This window comes from the organism of the source record quoted next, unplaced genomic scaffold (genome assembly GCF_019419815.1).
Source record: "Pyrus x bretschneideri cultivar Hongxiangsu unplaced genomic scaffold, Pyrus_bretschneideri_v1 Contig44, whole genome shotgun sequence".
Taxonomy (NCBI): Eukaryota; Viridiplantae; Streptophyta; class Magnoliopsida; order Rosales; family Rosaceae; genus Pyrus; species Pyrus x bretschneideri.
In genome coordinates this window covers 3,600,239-3,617,241 of record NW_025999768.1, presented here as the reverse complement: position 1 = coordinate 3,617,241, position 17,003 = coordinate 3,600,239, and the positions used below count along the sequence as shown (strand labels likewise).

The 17,003-nt window shown below is 36.9% G+C and overlaps 4 protein-coding genes across 4 annotated transcripts; 3 read left to right on the top strand and 1 right to left on the bottom strand.

Moving 5' to 3' along the window:
* The first annotated feature begins 1,535 nt into the window (after nucleotides 1-1,535).
* On the top strand, nucleotides 1,536-4,331 carry LOC103955958 (VAMP-like protein YKT61). The gene is made up of 6 exons (XM_009367873.3): nucleotides 1,536-1,748; nucleotides 2,181-2,278; nucleotides 2,784-2,888; nucleotides 3,052-3,117; nucleotides 3,461-3,547; nucleotides 4,000-4,331. The coding sequence occupies exons 1-6, from the start codon at nucleotides 1,556-1,558 to the stop codon at nucleotides 4,048-4,050; spliced, it is 600 nt and encodes a 199-aa protein (XP_009366148.1). The 5' UTR covers nucleotides 1,536-1,555; the 3' UTR covers nucleotides 4,051-4,331.
* Nucleotides 4,332-5,035: 704 nt separating this feature from the next.
* LOC103955957 (temperature-induced lipocalin-1-like) lies at nucleotides 5,036-6,553 on the bottom strand. Its single transcript, XM_009367872.2, has 2 exons — nucleotides 6,097-6,553; nucleotides 5,036-5,402 (listed from the first exon to the last, which is right to left on the bottom strand). The coding sequence occupies exons 1-2, from the start codon at nucleotides 6,472-6,474 to the stop codon at nucleotides 5,217-5,219; spliced, it is 564 nt and encodes a 187-aa protein (XP_009366147.2). The 5' UTR covers nucleotides 6,475-6,553; the 3' UTR covers nucleotides 5,036-5,216.
* A 3,027-nt stretch (nucleotides 6,554-9,580) lies between these two features.
* On the top strand, nucleotides 9,581-11,726 carry LOC103955956. Its single transcript, XM_048566997.1, has 3 exons — nucleotides 9,581-10,025; nucleotides 11,059-11,082; nucleotides 11,201-11,726. The coding sequence occupies exons 1-3, from the start codon at nucleotides 9,833-9,835 to the stop codon at nucleotides 11,500-11,502; spliced, it is 519 nt and encodes a 172-aa protein (XP_048422954.1). The 5' UTR covers nucleotides 9,581-9,832; the 3' UTR covers nucleotides 11,503-11,726.
* A 1,396-nt stretch (nucleotides 11,727-13,122) lies between these two features.
* LOC103955955 (calmodulin-binding protein 60 E-like) lies at nucleotides 13,123-16,933 on the top strand. The gene is made up of 7 exons (XM_009367870.3): nucleotides 13,123-13,608; nucleotides 14,301-14,376; nucleotides 14,565-14,623; nucleotides 14,822-15,315; nucleotides 15,483-15,643; nucleotides 15,725-15,928; nucleotides 16,013-16,933. Exons 1-7 carry the CDS (start codon nucleotides 13,499-13,501, stop codon nucleotides 16,742-16,744), a joined length of 1,836 nt encoding a protein of 611 aa, XP_009366145.2. The 5' UTR covers nucleotides 13,123-13,498; the 3' UTR covers nucleotides 16,745-16,933.
* The last annotated feature ends 70 nt before the right edge of the window (nucleotides 16,934-17,003 follow it).

Genomic DNA, 17,003 nt, shown 5'->3' with positions numbered 1-17,003 from the left:
TATGCACATGAATGTCATTATTTAAACAGATCATTGTAAAGTTGCATGGATTTCTATTTACAAACGTGGGTTATATCACTTAATGGTAAAGAACTCTTTTTATTTATTTATTTTGAAAAATAGAAAATAATAATAAATTATTAATGGGCCTCCAAATTATTTTTTTCGTGTTCAAAAAAACCTTCAAAATGTCCTAAATTATTTTAGGAAACATGTGGTGCGACGTGAAAACTCAAGTTTTGTCTTATATTGAATCTTGTAAAAAATTCCAAGATATATTTGAAAACGTGGGTATATATAACTCACAGTTTTTGTAAAAAAATGAAATTTTTAGTTTTCAGAAATATTTTGGTTGAGAGTTAAGGAAAATGTTCGCAAGACATTTGGATGTGATTATACCATTTATTAGGTCCATAAACTATTTTTTAAATCTGAAACAGAGAAAAAATAATAAATTAATAGTGGGCCCCAAATATTTTTTTATGTGTCGGAAATCTTTGAAATGTCCTAAGTTAATTTTTAGGAAACATTTGGTGTGACGAGAATGACTCAAATTTTCGCTTATAATTAATCTTGTAAAAATTCCCATAGTCGATTACAAAAAGTGGGTTATAAGTTTACTTACAACTCACATTTTTTGTGAAAAAAAAAAAAGAAGAAATTTTTAGTTTTCAGAAATATTTTGCTTGAGAACTAAGGAAAATGTTGCAAGACCTTTGGATGTGATCCTACCATTTATTAGGTCATGAAACTATTTTTTTACTGCTTTTTAAATTTGTGAAATAGAAAAATAATATAAATTAATAGAGGGCCCCAAGTATTTTTTAATTTTTTTGGTGCAAAAATCTTCAGAATTTCCTTAATTAATTTTAGGAAACATGTTGTGCAACTAGAATGACTTGAATTTTCACTTATAATTAATGTTGTAAAAATTCTCAAAATCGATTTTAAAACTAGGTTATAGCTCATAGTTTTTGTGAAATAATTAAAACTTTCAGTTTTAAGAAATATTTTGCATAGAAGCTAATATGTTGCAAGACCTTTAGGTAAGATCCTTAAGCAATTATAAATGTTACATGCTACTTTTACCTCAAGTAATTAACAACATTTATCTAAGTAGTGAATGTCTTATATTTTCGCTGCTTTAAAATAAAATTCCCTCATAATGTCGTACTTCAATATTTTTATTATTATTATTATTTTGGGAAAGCATAAGGAATTAATTTTGTATGCCATAGAAAAAGAATAAGGAATTTTGATTTAAAGGCATCGGTCCAAATTTGATTTCGATTTTTATTTATTTATTTAAATAAAAAAAAAGGAATTTTGATTTAATGGTGGAGGGAACAAAGCAAGTGCACAATATCGCGAGGATCTTAAACCGCACGAGATCCCACCCCACCCGCCAATTGCCAGAACGCAATTCTTACTCTCGCTTTCTTCACCTCTCCACGATCTCAATCTTCAAATCCCCAAATCTCTAAATCCCTAAATCGAACACCAGCTCACAAACTCTGCGTTCAGATCGTGCGGACAGAAAAATCAGAGAAGGAAGATGAAGATCACGGCTTTGCTGGTTCTCAAGTGCAATCCAGACGAATCCGACCCGATCATCTTGGCCAACGCCTCCGATACCAGTCACTTCGGCTACTTCCAGAGGTCCAGCGTCAAGGAGTTCATCGTCTTCGTCGGTCGCACCGTCGCCAGACGCACCCCGCCCGGCCAACGCCAGTCCGTCAAGCACGAAGGTCCGTTCTTGACACCCTCAATTTTCAGGGACCCCTTTTTTCATTAGTTTTTGTTTTCAACTACAATTGCTCATTGCGATTATATGAATTCATGAAATTTTTCGCAATTTGATGAAATCTATGATCGTTCCAATTCGTGTTACAAACTGCTAGCTGATTAAGCTGATTTGATTTGGGATTTGTGGCTCTTGAATTTGGTTGGAACTTCTAGAAATTTGAAGCTTCAATTGGTATTTCGATGCCTAGATTTCCTTGGGCATCAGATTCAATATCGATGCCCGAGTTTGCGGTATGCTTTTACTAGAAACTTCTGTCAATTCGGCACAGATTGTGTAGCTCACAGGTTTAACGTTTATGTTTGCAAATGTAAGCATTTCAATATGCTTATATGAAACCTGAATTTCTTTTTCTTTTTTTTTAATGTTTCTTCAGAGTATAAAGTACACGCTTACAACAGCAATGGTCTCTGTGCGCTGGGCTTTATGGATGATCACTATCCCGTTCGAAGTGCATTTTCTCTGCTCAACCAGGTAACACAATGTTCATTTAGGCATTGCATTTCATTGTTCTGGTCAATATTTAGTTATGTACCTTCATTTGCCATGCCTTGCTTCCCAGGTTACTAGTTACCTAAGATTTCCTTGGTAGTTTGGACTATGTTATGTGAGATATGATTCACGTGGTAGGAATGTTAGTGTTATGTGATTAGGTATATCAGAGTGGCTTCTAGTAGATGGAATTACTAAAATGCTAGCATTGGCTGACACTGGTGAATTATCTGCTAATGTCAATCATGTCTCCCATGGTCTTTACTACTAACCAATTATTGAAGCTACCGTGTTTCGCATTATCGTATTTTGGCGATGGATAGGTTTGTCAGCTTAAGTGGCTCCCTAGCAGAATTTTAGATCCAATTGACTTTGAATTGTTTGTGTCGGAGGTTTTTGCATAGTTGCATACTTTGTTTCATGGACTACTAATATGGTGCTCCTTGCTTGTGTTATCAAATAAGTGATTGATTGGTATGATTTTCAGGTGCTAGATGAATATCAGAAAAATTTTGGTGATTCTTGGAGGACTGCAAAACAGGATGGCACACAACCATGGCCTTATTTGAGTGAGGCTCTGACGAAATTCCAGGTGTGCCTGTTAATCTGTTTTCTACCTCGTTTGTTTAGCTGGACTCATAAGGCAACAGATGGGTTAATCAAGATTATGTTTTCTGTTCTTACGAAACAGATAAGTTTTATAGAGTTATAACTGAAGCTACTTTCTTCTTTCTTTCTATATTTTCAAATTTCAGGATCCTGCAGAGGCTGATAAGTTGTTGAAAATTCAAAGGGAATTGGATGAAACAAAAATTATCCTTGTGAGTATAATGCCTTACTTCAGTTAGATTTTGATCAACGTATTGTTGTAGCTCGTTTTTATATGATCTTTTTATTAGTAGATTATGTACATCTGTCTGTCCTATATCTTTATTTTATTTTAAATATTTATTTAATGTGGACCTCCAATTTGACATGTTTACCTATGAATAGTAATGGCTAAAATAAATCTTCAACTTAATATCATATATGCTGAATTCTTTGCCTGAAATAAGTTGTAGATATCTTTAATGATATAATCTTTACCTGCCATATCCCAGTTCATGTTGGTGACCTCCTACATTTCTCACCCGGCTTATTTTTTTGTTTATTTCCTTGGTACAGCATAAGACTATTGATAGTGTGCTTGCACGAGGTGAGAGACTGGACAGTTTAGTTGAGAAGAGTTCAGATCTTAGTGCAGCATCGCAGGTACATACATAATACTCTTGTGATACATTTACACGTTTGCCGCTGCACACATTCATATAGTATATATCAGCCGATGTCATGTTAATTACCTATAATTTCAAGTGTGACGTCAAGGGATGCATTTGAACATCAAGGTCTAAGTTTATCTTAGTGTGATCATAATTTTTATTTTTGGCAATCTCTTTTACATATCATCGCTGATTGTACTGTACCAAAGATATTAGGGTTATATTTCAAGTTGTGTGTATGGATTATTGAGATCTTTTTTCGCCTCTTGTTTTAAATACTTGGTTGAAGGAAAGGAATGGACATTCCTTCTGCAAATAAATATATGTTAAAACACACTGTATGTGCCCGTTGAAGTTTGGAAAGTTCAACGTGCCAACCAGTGTTTAAATACCTTTAGTTTGTTTCTGATGTGAGTACATGACAACGGTGTTTGTTTGAAACAGATGTTCTACAAGCAGGCGAAACAGACCAATCAGTGTTGTACCATATTGTAAGCTTGTAATGCGAGCAGCAACCCTGTAATGTCGAAGTTGATGGATGACAAATTGATGATTGTAATATGTTGATGTCATTTGTCAGTTGTTTGCTTGGCAGAATTGTGTGAAGTTCCCTCATTTCTTCCGTCTCAAAGAAACGGAAACCAAATATTCATCGAGGCCCCCTGCTATTATAGTATGTTACTGTTTCTGTTTCGTAACATGATTTTACGCCTCCGCTTGCATGTACGTGATATTCGCATTATGATTTATGAAATCTATGTCATTGCTTATTCTTCTGAAGCCGGGTCATCTTTCATCTCTCAGATTGTAGAGCATATGTAGGGAATGTAGAGTTCTATCAGAGACATGCATGAAAGGTCCATGATTGTTATGCTACCGTCTGATTCTATAAGTTAGATTTTTTTTTTTTTTTTTTTTTTACTCAAATTGCATGAATTCCGTCCATTTTAGGAGTGGGAAATGATTTCCGTACATCGTTGTTCTTCTACTCTTCCTTTTATTTTGTACCTCGATTTCCTTTGGTTTAATCTAAGGGCCAGAATTAGACAGGGCTGTGCGTGAAATCACCACGCTTTGCCTGTTGAACTTTAATTGAACATCCATCCATGTGATTGCTATGTTGTAAGACACCTGCTGGTGCCATCACGCAATAAAGAAGCACGTGAATGACGCTAAATGATACAATGGCGTGACAAGTGAGAGTGCATGCTCACATGAATATACAACTGGTGACACGCAAGAATCTCTATGTGATGAGAGAGCGAGAAGGTTGCGGCCGTTACACGCAAGTTTATCGACAAAGACAGAGAAGGATGCAACCGTTACACGCAAGTTTCTCTACCTCCGTAGAGCCCAGGCGACGTTGACACGGTCCACATCCGATCAATTCAACAGTGGTCCTTGAAGACATTTTTTACTAACAAATCATCTCAAAATATCTTCCAGAAAATGCGATCAAAATTCACACACACACGATGCATAATAAAACCAACCTGAAGGAAACTTTAGTGCATAATAACAGTACAAGAACATAATTAACAAAACGACAATACGACGTCGCTGCTAGAGTAAATCTGTCTTTCTTATTTCAAATACAGACATCACAAAACCCCCATACATGTTACTTCTACCGGAGTAGGACTGGTGCTATCAGATTTTCACTATCTTCCGAAGATGGATTTGAACCACCAGATGCCCTTGGTGTCTTTGGGGCCTTCTTCCGCCTCCGGCAGAGTCTCGCTCTGCGGCGTCTTGTGGAGTTTGCTCACGTCGTAACCCTCGTCCGCCGCCCTCTGAACCAGCTGGTTGTATATTTCTTCATCCAGATATGGCTGCCGGTTCAATATCTGCATCCAATTTACCACCCGCCAAAAACAACAATCAGATTTTTACATACGGACTTGGACAAAGCACAACAAAGATTAAAAAAAAGAAGTGTACTACGTGCAAATAGAACCAATTACAAACTTTTAAATCATAAATAGAACTGGAGAAACAACGAGGACAACATAAGGGACTCTCAATTTAATTACAACTTTGTAACCGGTTCTAAATGTGCGTATTTTTCCAAACCGCAGCAAGTAACACAACCAAAAGTACTATGCGTGTATAGAAAAAGTTACAAACTTTTAATCAACTTTTCGTACAAATTACGAACTTTTAATCTTTTGTTCGAACTTTTAATCAAATTTTAAAAACGATATAAATACAGATCGTCGACACTAACCAAATGACAAAGGGGCTCTTCTCATTTTCTATTAAAAGTTTGTAACAGGTTCTATTTGCGCTTATTTTTCAAGCGACAACTCTAAATTTATCAAAAATCAACAAAAATTAGAATAAATTAATATAAAGGGTTACTCTAAGGCAAAAGGTTTCTCGCTTTGCGAGAACGACATAATATCTATCATACGCAATCTTATCTTGCTTTGTATAGGGATATTTTTTCACGAACCGTGATCTTTCGGTCACAAAATAAATTAACATAATATATTAAATTTTGGTGCTAAATTTAAACGTAAATACGAAATGCATACATACCCAAAGATAATTCCTGCTAGGTTGGCCAATCAGCGCATACTGATAATCCTCATCGATGAACAAAACCCAGTAATCCCCAACGACAGGAATGATCGGCAGAAATGGAGGCACATAAAACTTCACCTTCAGCTTCGCCTCGTCGCTCGCCGGGTCAGCCTTGTAGGCGGTGCCCTCGATGAACCCCCTCTTCCCGTCGGTCCAAGTCTCGTTCAAAACATTCACGGTGGCGCCGTCTTCTTTCAGAGTGTACGTCGCCCGCGTGTTCTCGCCGCTCTTGGGCTGAAACAGCGACGGAAAGGAGGCAATCTCGTACCACCGCCCCATGTAGCGCTGCACATCCAGGCCCTTCACGACTTCCATCTCCTTCTTCGTCGCCATTGTTGCAGATGCAGTGTTTGTGTTTTGGTTTGTGCGGGAGTTCGTGAATTTTGGGTGGGGGGTTTTGTGAGGATAAGGTGTGTGCAGGTGGCGGAGTTTTAATGGGTTTTTTGCTTCGGGCAAAAGGTAAAGTGAAAGGACGGGGACGTGGGGGTTTGTGAATGGTTGACTTCCGGAAAGGGCCGAATCCCTTTCTCTAGCATAATAACGCGTTTATAATTCGTAATAAATGGCATAAATCAGGAGGAATAGTAAGTAATAATGACTGAGATGACACAGAATCAGAATCATGTTGAGTTGTTTCTAAATGTCCAAGTCGATACAATTCAAACGCGTTTAGTAATTCAGAGAATCGGAATAAAACCAATATGATGCTAAATCTGCTCATCAAAATTTTCTGTTTTTTTTAATAAATTGTTGAATTTGTGAAAAATTAATGCTTTTTATTTATCTACTAAAATGATTTGTTATTTTTTATAATTAAGTTGCTTTAATCTAAATTTTTCGTTAAGTTGTATTTTTCTCTTTGGATATGTTGTTGTGCATAATGTGATTGACATGTTGCTTAATATAGTCAATTTTAAATAAAAATATTTACAATAATTTCTGACCGCATAATATACGATGAACGGATGTGATTTGAGGGTTCCTAGGATCCTCACAAAGAGGATCCAACGAATATCCTCTCTCTCAAAATCCATGTTTTTACAGTTGCATTTGTTTTAGCAAAACTGCTACTCGTACTATATTTTTTATACCATATTTATACCACATTTCTAAAACAAAGAGTATGATTTTCTTCTCTTCAAATTCTCTGTCCTCCCTTCCCTCCTCGAAGGCAGGAGAATTTAGAGGAAAGAGAATCCTACACTCCTTATTAGAGATGAGACTCATATGTATCTACAAGTCTTACTTCTATTAGACCCACATGTGTTGGTGGGTCCTACCTCTATTAGAGAAATACAAATGTGGTATAAAAAAATGTGGTAAGTGTAGCATTAATACTGAGAATTCGAGAAATTACTCTAAAGGTAGTTTATGTTGATCGTGCTGCTATGTGAGAAAGTTGAAACACATAAATGTTTGTTATTGGTCTAAAACATTGGTATAGTAACATTTGTTGTAGGTAAATATCTCTATGTTGTTTTGTCCTTAATTTTTAAAATTTGGTACACTCATTTTTCTTGTATCACACTCTCATGTTATATATATATATATATATATATATATATATATATATATATCACATTATGTTAAAACTTCAAAAGTGTTTCACCAATTCATTACTAATTACATCGATATTGTTTTCGAATTAATTATCTGAAGGATCAACTTTGTACAAAAGTATCGATACAATTAATAGGATAACCGTTCAATATAAGTGACATTTAACTTCATCAGATTTGGAAAATATGATTCAAAACTTTCCATCTCAATTTTTTTTAATTTTTTTTATTTGAAGAGGATGGAACCTTAAGGAGGAAGAAAAAGCAAGTTGTGATGATAGCTTGAAACTTGAAAGAGAAGCAAACTTGGTCGGAAGCATTAGGCATGTCACTCCCATTGCCTTATGAAACCAAGAATTCTATGATCATATATCAAAATCAAGGGTCTACCAAGGTCTAAATGTGTCAAAATTATTCATGGACCCACATCCACACATGGATGATAACTGATAAGATTAATCCTACAAGTATAAACATGATATTTCTTGTAAGTTAAGACAACATAAATATAGAAATTAACAAGCTAAATTAGAGAACCATCACATGGTGCCCCAATAGTTGGGGGACAATTTAAGGTTCGTATTTCATACGGCACATCCTAGGTTCAATTCTTAGTTAGTGTGAATCACACGATAGTGGCTACGGGAAGACAGAAATACCTATGTGCATTTTCTTGACCCTTAGAAGAATTGACTGCCGCGGCGAAACCACCAACTAGTCCCATTTTTAAAGGGAAAGAAAGCTAAACTAGAGAGGAAATCAATGTTTTAATTGATTATTGATTAAAAGCACAAATATATTTTATTCAGTTTCTTTATTCATAGCTAATTAGTTATAGTATTTGTTTCTAGAGGACTTAAATCGCATAGGTTGTTCAATTTTGATTTCTATCATTAAATTCATAGTGTGAACTAGGCTCATAATTGAGTTACGTCAGTCGATCAGAATAATTATGTTCACTTACTTGCATTCAAGTTCAAACGTATTGCATAGAACTTGTAATTCAGCTGGTTAATACTAAAGAGCATTATCCAATCTATGAACACAGTTACATAGGTGAGTCTGATTCTCCACAACTAATATCACTCGTATAAGAAAAATGTTTGAATTATCCTCCTAAAAAATTATGCTTTGTTAAAAAAACAAAACCATAAACATGGATATCGGGCCTTGTAGCCCATTTTTGGCTAGAGTTGACTGCTTTTCATACGGGCCTATTCAAGCCCATCTTTATTGGACTGAAATTAAGAAACCCCCAGAAACCAACAGCCCGCCACAAGGTAAGAGGTAAAATGTTACAACAGGCCCGCCCGAACACAGATATAAACTCGCACTCCCATTTTAAAATGAACCAGCGCATGAGTCAGGTAAATGAACCGGCTGAATTAACAAGCAGCTGGTGACTCAATGGTAAAGAGGGGATTACGAGGTTTCTTTAGAACTAAAAATTGAAAGTTTCGGGTTTGAAATCCACTACTGGTGTGGAAGTCAAATTTGTGATTAGAGGAAGGCTAAAATGTTCTGTGAGTTTTCCCAACCTCTGAAAATGATGGATAACCGTAACCTATTACCAGTTATCATTTTTTTAATAAAAAAATAAAAAATAAACCGGTTGAATTTGCGATCATATTTATACTTTAATAAAGATTTTAATTTATACTTCGGTGCATGCTAGAAAAACCGCTTTACCAGCTAAACCAAACCACAACAAAATTCTGGCTGGGTAGCATTAGTATTTTGCATGATTACAGCACATTAATGTGGATGTGGAGTAGTGCCACTGAGACTTCTTCAAAGACAGTTTAACTCAGTTTCCCTCCCTCTCTCTCTCTCTCTCCCCTATTTAAGATTCATAACTCAGTTTCTCTCTCTCTCTTTCGCAGGAGAAATTTTTAATTACGACAGGAACATAAGTGTCATATTACGTGTGTGTTAGTAGGAGTGGTAAAAAATTTTATTTTTTAAATTATTAACATTTTAGCACACATATCTTATCATTTGTATAATAACACGTGATATTTCATTCAATCACTGAAAAATCTCTCATTTCCCAGTTAGATCGCACTTTCCCCAAAATACACTAACACACCCACACCTAGAGAGAGAGAGAGAGAGAGAGAGAGAGGAGAGAGATGTCAAGGCGATCTGCTACCTGTTTGCGGTGCTGTTTGGTGGTGTTTGCTGTGGTTTCTGCATTGGGGGTTTGCGGGCCGGCCTTGTATTGGCGGTTCAAGAAGACCATAAAGTTGGGGGATTCTAAAATCTCTTGCCCTTCTTGCAACTGCGATTGCCCTCCTCCTTTGTCTCTCCTCAAGATTGCTCCTGGTAATCCTCTCTCTCTCTCTAAAATATGGGTTTTTTGTTGTTTTGGATCCGATTTCTTATGTTTTTGTTCTGGGTTCTTCTGAAAGTATGGATTTTTATTGATTGGAATGAAATTAATGCTTACCCATGTCATCAATTTGGGGTTTTGATCTTTATTTTTGCTAATTTTGGATTTGGAGCTGCTAATGTATTGGATTATGTGTGACAAATGGAACCCAATTCAGATTTAGATTTGCTTTTCCTCTTGTTCTGATTAAGCTGAACAGAGAGAAATTGCTATTACAATTCAGGTTTAGATTTAATTTTCCACTTAATTGTGTCTGATTTTAAGCTGAACAGAGTGAAATTGGAATTTCCCTGATGATAGATTTGTGGCATTGAACCCAGTTCATGGTTTTGAATCATAATTCGATTGAATTTCAAGTAAAGTTGAGATCTTGGCCATTGTAGCTTTGACTTGCTATATACACATTGTGCAAACTATGGTTCTTGAAATGTAGATACAGCATCTACCTGCATATCATATATGAACTGTTTAAAATTACCGAGGGCTGTATGAAGTCTTTCTGATCTGAGTTTATGGATCCGCGATGTGCTCCTTTTTTGGAAACATAACATTGCACTAGTTCTGCACTCAGGTTTAGTTAACCATGTTTGTGATTTTAATCCATGGGTTCCTGGAAATCTTGTTTGATCATACGACTGTTGAATATTCTTAGTGTGCAGTTACTCGAACTGGGTCGAACTGAGGGAAGAGGGGGTGCAGGTGGTTGTTTTAACTATCTTGTCATAAATGGTTGTTCGCATATTTGATGGATTGTTTTACTACCCGTAGAAGAACTAGAGCTACAACAATTTAGGGCTTTTAATTTAGATTGAGCATTTGTCGTGGTATTTTAATGGAGTCTTGATTTGTGCATATTGAGACTTCGCTTTTGATTTCCTTATCTTCTTTCAAACTAATGTAATCTGGGAGTTTATTTTCATATGTATAATGACAAATGTCATGTTTTTGGTTTTTGTTCCTTTGCAGGATTGGCCAATCTCACAGTCACAGGTTAGAATGCCTCCTACCATTCAACGTCTTGCGTTATTTCTTTTTCTGCATTCCTGGTATGTCTTGTGATCTATATATACGGGTACATGGATGTAATGAGTATTTTGTTGACGAACAGATTGCGGAAGTAATGACCCAGATCTGAAGCAGGAGATGGAGAAGCAGTTCGTGGACCTTTTGACAGAGGAATTGAAGCTGCAAGAGGCTGTTGCCGCAGAGCACACCCGTCACATGAACATCACATTTGCTGAAGCAAAGAGGGTGGCTTCTCAGTACCAGAAGGAAGCAGAAAAGTGCAACGCTGCAACTGAAACATGCGAGGAGGCAAGGGAGCGCGCTGAGGCATTGCTCATCAAGGAGAGAAGGGTGACTTTCTTGTGGGAAAGACGAGCCCGTCAAATGGGTTGGGATAGTTTGTAAACTTCGATTTCAAGTTCTCGTTCGGTTTAACTACTGATTCGTCTCTCTTCGCAATATTTATACATACAAAACCAAGCAAATTGCATGGTCTGTTTCTTCCCCTGTTACAGCATAATTGCTCTCTCGCTCTCTTGCAATTGTAGTTGTACTTGTACTGCCCACAAATGGCATATAGTTACCAGATTTTTAACCTATGAACAAAATGTTATGGATCCCTTGGCCCATTTTACTGCTAGTAAATTAATTTATGCCACGGTAGAAGTGTGATTGAAAATATTCATATCAACATGTAATACTTGCATATAATGGACGCGATAGAATTCGAGGACACATGCTTTTGATACACGTTTCTGTGGAGTTCACTCTGTAATGTATTTCAATGATACAACCATCTATCTTTTGTCTTACATTATGTCCAACAAAAATCATTCAAATTAAAATCATATGATCGTTGGATAAATGTATGTTTCTTTGTAGAACCGTATTTGTCAATTTTCTTCACTATACTATAAATGAATGTCTTGGAGCTCGTTTGGATGTGTTTTTAAAATGACTGAAAGGGCTTTTGGTGAAAATCTTTTTGAGAACAATCCTTAGTAAAAATGTTAACAAATCCTGGAAAAGCACTTAAAGTGCTTCATGGAAGAAGCACATAACTGGTGCTTCTTGTAAAAAGCACTAAAAGTGCTTCTGGAACCCATGAACATTTTCTTTAAAAGCGCTTTCAGTCATTTTAAAAGCACATCCAAATCAGCCTTTAATGATTTTGAATACATCCAGTACAAAGATAATCCGTTAATGATATTCTAAATACAAACGATTCGATCGTTAAAATACATTACAAAGTAAATATTTCAAATGAGTGTAAAAAAAAATGATGTATCCTCAGATCTTAATTCATATATATATATATATATATATTATATATATATATCAACTGTATTTTCTATTAATTTATTGCTTCCACATGTTAGCATCACGTGTTATGATTACTAAGGACACACAAATCATGGATTGTCGACAACGTCATCTTTAATTCTCACTAAAGCATAAAATTCTTGATATTAATCTTACACATGTCTTATCTAGTATGAGAGTTCTATTAGGAGAACCTTATTCTACTTAATTTTTTTTAACCCGATTATATTAGATCTCACACCATCCAAATGAGGTCAAAACATTAAATATAATACGAGAAATGCTAAGGGAACTTTAAAAAAATGAGATTCTTCATAGACTCTTTGTCGCTTTATAGTTTAACATCAATTTTCGTATCAACCTTATAAATATTGTGTTAAAAACATAAAGTGACAGAATCCATAAGTCTCACTTTTAAGAAAGCTATTTGCATTCATCTCATATGTTTATCTTAAAACATATCATTTAGTTTATAATTTAATCTAAAAATTTAGTTTTTGAAGAGTTATATTTTCTTGGGTAATAAAAGAAGGAAACGAACACAACTACAACTTGTAAAAATGGTCATTTCTGTCGGCGGATGAGATAAGCAATTGACTTCCTTACACACATCCACGCACAAATATAATATTACCAAATTCAAAAGTTGCACCGAAAGACGGGGTTCGGACTTTCAACGTCCATGCACTCACAGCCAGAGGAGAGAGAGAGAGAGAGCAAGCAGAGGAGAGAGAAGGCACCATCAATCCCAGCTGTGAGCCTCTGACGTTGAATTATATACACAAAAATATTATAACACGCAAGAACCCAATAATATATTGTGTTTCGGATCAAATATAATATAAAAAAATCGATATAGATCCACCAAAAACTCAACAAAAAGATCTATCCAAGCAACACCCAGATCACAAAAGAACGCAGAAGCAACTTTTTTGTCCTTTGGGATCTCAAAAGCTGGAAACTTTGCGGTTCCGTTTGTTGTTTTGGAGTTAAATTTGTTGCGTTCTTCTGTTCTGTTAAGTTTCTTAAGTTTGGGAAGTGCTTTTGGCAACGGGAATTTTTGGATAAGTTTCTGAAAATGGAAGGTTCGGGGAGTACGAGGGTGGAGAAGAGAGCGTATGAATTGGATGCCGATGCAGATGGTCATCCCCCCGAGCCGAAGAAGCAGAGATTGCCCACTTTGGCAAGGTTTTTATTCTTTCTTTCCTTTTTTTTTTTTTTTTACTTGATTTTATGCTTTATTATTTTTTATTTTGTTAATAGGTGCTAATTTGGTTGTTTAAGGGTTTAATCTTCTGGATTAGTGTTGGTTTTTGGGTTAATCGATTAATCCTATTGAACTTAGCGAATTTGTAAGTGAGAGGTCCGAGTTTCATGACGAGTTCGATGTGACTTGGCTCAAATCTCCGACTCCCAATGTCTTTGAATTAAAATACTATGAAAGTAATATGAAGATCGTAAACTGTTGACTAATGCAGTCATATGTAATAAGTCGATGAATGTAGTTTTGTGCTATTGAAGCTGATACTCTGTTCACCTGACTAGCTTCGGTCTAGCGGTATTTCTCTAAAGAAACAAGTTCAAACTAGTGCTCAGTAATAGCAGTTGTTTCAAACTTCGAACTTTCGTGTTAAGTTTAACTTCACAACATCAAGAGTTTGATTAAAAGTTGTAAATTCATGTCCTCATATTGAATTATCTAGTGATTTTTGTGTTCCTGTGGCTGAAAGTTTCCTGGTATTTCATCCAAAATTGTAGTTAAGTATGTTAAGTGCGATCGAGTCTGTAAGTTTAATCTTATCGTTGAATGATCTGTATGCAAGTATTCGATATTCTTTTTTCGAAATGTTATTGTTTATACAGTTGAATGCTATATGCAGTGTAATTGTGGAATCTTTGAAGGTAGATAGCTTGCAAAGACTTTGCTCATCTTTGGAGCCTCTTCTCCGCCGAATTGTGAGTCGGATTGTTACTCTTTGCATCTTAGAATTTGAGTCAAATGTTGAAACTAACTGCGCTTTTTCACTTTTCCAACCTGTGCTGCTGCTGCATAGTATTTCCCGGGCTGCATTTTGCTCGAAACATGTATTGTTTGCAGCAAGATCTCACCCTTTTGATCATTCTGAACTTTCTTTGAGTAACAGGTTAGTGAAGAAGTGGAGCGAGCTTTGACAAAGTTAGACCATGCTGAACTGGCTGGAAGGTTTGTTCCAACCATAGTATTTAGATGTTTCCGACTCTCCTTGTTCCTTTCGAGTCCTAAACTATGCTTTCTTCTTCGTATTTTCATCAGTTATTGTGTTTTTGTCTTTATTTTTCTTCGAACTGTGTATTTGGTTGAGGTCGGGGTGGGAAGCCCATATCAGTGAATTTATTGTTTGCATTTTCGGAAATACTGCAGGTCTCCACCACCGAGAATACAGGGTCTAGAAGGAAAAACCCTGCAACTACAATTTAAAACAAGAATGCCACCTCACCTATTCACAGGTGCAAAGGTTGAAGGAGGGCAAGGAGCAGCGATTCATGTTGTCTTGGTCGACCTCAGCACAGGCAGTGTTATGCAAACAGGACCCGAATCTGCTGCAAAACTGAATGTTGTGGTGCTGGAAGGTGACTTCAATGAGGAATCTGAGGATAATTGGACAAAAGAACACTTTGAAAACCAGGAAGTAAAGGAACGTGAGGGGAAAAGGCCTCTTCTGACAGGGGATCTACAGGTTGTTCTCAAGGAAGGGGTGGGTACTCTCGGAGATCTTACCTTCACCGACAATTCTAGCTGGACGAGGAGCAGGAAATTTAGGCTCGGTGTTAAGATTTCCCCTGGATATTGTGAAGGAATTCGTATTTGTGAGGCTAAAACGGATGCCTTTTCTGTTAAAGATCACAGGGGAGAATGTGAGTTGTCTGAAACTTGCTATTTTACCCTTCACTTAATATGCATCACACTTTAGGCTTTAGGAAAATTTTGGTATAAAAAGGTCACTTCACCCTCGATTTCCCTTTTCGACAAGATACCTGCAAAAAGCTTATCTAAATCAAGTTTCTGTTTCTCTAATTTTAAGTGTACAAGAAACACTACCCACCAGCTTTGCACGATGAAGTCTGGAGATTGGATAGGATAGCAAAGGATGGAGCTCTGCACAAAAAACTGATGAAGGCTGAGATCATAACCGTTGAAGACTTCCTTCGCCTTCTTGTCAAGGACCCACAGAAACTAAGAAGTGTAAGTATCCCTTGCACTTGTTTCTGAACATCATTTTCTCTTTCTTTTTCGGGTATTCTTATTCTGTATTTCGGAATATAGATGCTTGGGAGCGGGATGTCCAACAGGATGTGGGAAAACACAGTCGAGCATGCCAAAACTTGTGTCTTGGGTGGAAAGCTCTATGTTTACTACACTGATCAGGCTCATGGCACGGGTGTTGTTTTCAATCACATTTACGAGCTCAGGGGACTTATCGCTGATGGGCAATTTCTTCCCTTGGAGTCACTCACCCACACTCAAAAGGTCAGATGATTTTTATTATTTAGAAACATTATGATAATTTTGCCTCTTTCAACTCGGCTCACTCAATTGGAGCCCTATACGCAGGTTTCAGTGGATTCTCTGGTTAAGAGAGCGTACGATAATTGGCAACAAGTCATAGAATATGACGGCAAAGTCTTACATGCTCTCGCTGGAAATAAAAAGGTCACGAGAGCCTCACCTGCACCCGTGGCTGACTACAACAACTATGCTATAATGGATCACCATTCTGCATCTACTCAGAATAGCCAGCAGCAGTACCCCCCTCAATTCAGCCAACAGTTCCAACCCGAAAATAACCACCCATCCGTCTCTCAGTTCATTGAATTTCCATTTGTGAGTTCCAACCAAACAACGTTGATCAAATTTAATGACCCAGAACCAGCAGCATTGCCTAGCAGCACGGGTTACATGCCATCTGCTGGCGGTTCAGATTTTTCGGGAGATTGGACACGGCCAAACTACGGGAATGGATTGGACGATTTTGTTGCTGATGAAATCCGGATCAGGAGTTCAGAGATGTTGGAGAGTGATGACATGCAAAGACTGCTCAAGACGTTTAGTATGGGAGCCGGCGTAGGAGCAGGAGGAACTGGTTTTGGTGCTTCTGATGAGTCTTGTTACAATTACAGTGTACAATACGAGCCTCAGATAGGCCAGCCGTTCAGGAAGGAGCACGCGAAGAGCTCAGGGAAGGCTGTTGTCGGGTGGCTTAAGCTCAAAGCGGCTTTAAGGTGGGGGATTTTTATTAGGAAGAGAGCTGCAGAAAGGAGAGCTCAGCTTACAGAGCTAGACTAAATCAAATGCTAGGGTGATTGTTTAATTCCGTTTGCTTTGCAGAGACGAGACCACGAAAAAGAGAACGAAAATTAGGAATTTAATCATGTGTTGAAATATTTCAGCGTTCTTTTATCCTTGTGTATCCAGAATTTGTTTGATGCTGTACGAGGCATGAAACACCCGGCATATATCATAATTTTCGTGACAGCGTTTTGATGCTGTAGGAATATATGTCATCACCGTATTTGACTCATCATGTGACTTGTAAAATAGGGCG

Bases quoted from the DNA above. Each gene is read 5' to 3' on its own strand.
- LOC103955958 (XM_009367873.3), top strand. From the start codon at position 1,556: ATGAAGATCACGGCTTTGCTGGTTCTCAAGTGCAATCCAGACGAATCC. The intron at 2,889-3,051 runs GTGTGCCTGTTA...TTCAAATTTCAG, and splicing joins AGGCTCTGACGAAATTCCAG to GATCCTGCAGAGGCTGATAA. The intron at 3,118-3,460 runs GTGAGTATAATG...TCCTTGGTACAG, and splicing joins ATGAAACAAAAATTATCCTT to CATAAGACTATTGATAGTGT.
- LOC103955957 (XM_009367872.2), bottom strand. From the start codon at position 6,474: ATGGCGACGAAGAAGGAGATGGAAGTCGTGAAGGGCCTGGATGTGCAG. The intron at 5,403-6,096 runs GTATGTATGCAT...AATTGGATGCAG, and splicing joins CTAGCAGGAATTATCTTTGG to ATATTGAACCGGCAGCCATA.
- LOC103955956 (XM_048566997.1), top strand. From the start codon at position 9,833: ATGTCAAGGCGATCTGCTACCTGTTTGCGGTGCTGTTTGGTGGTGTTT. The intron at 10,026-11,058 runs GTAATCCTCTCT...GTTCCTTTGCAG, and splicing joins TCTCCTCAAGATTGCTCCTG to GATTGGCCAATCTCACAGTC. The intron at 11,083-11,200 runs GTTAGAATGCCT...GTTGACGAACAG, and splicing joins GGCCAATCTCACAGTCACAG to ATTGCGGAAGTAATGACCCA.
- LOC103955955 (XM_009367870.3), top strand. From the start codon at position 13,499: ATGGAAGGTTCGGGGAGTACGAGGGTGGAGAAGAGAGCGTATGAATTG. The intron at 13,609-14,300 runs GTTTTTATTCTT...TGCTATATGCAG, and splicing joins AGATTGCCCACTTTGGCAAG to TGTAATTGTGGAATCTTTGA. The intron at 15,644-15,724 runs GTAAGTATCCCT...TTCGGAATATAG, and splicing joins ACCCACAGAAACTAAGAAGT to ATGCTTGGGAGCGGGATGTC.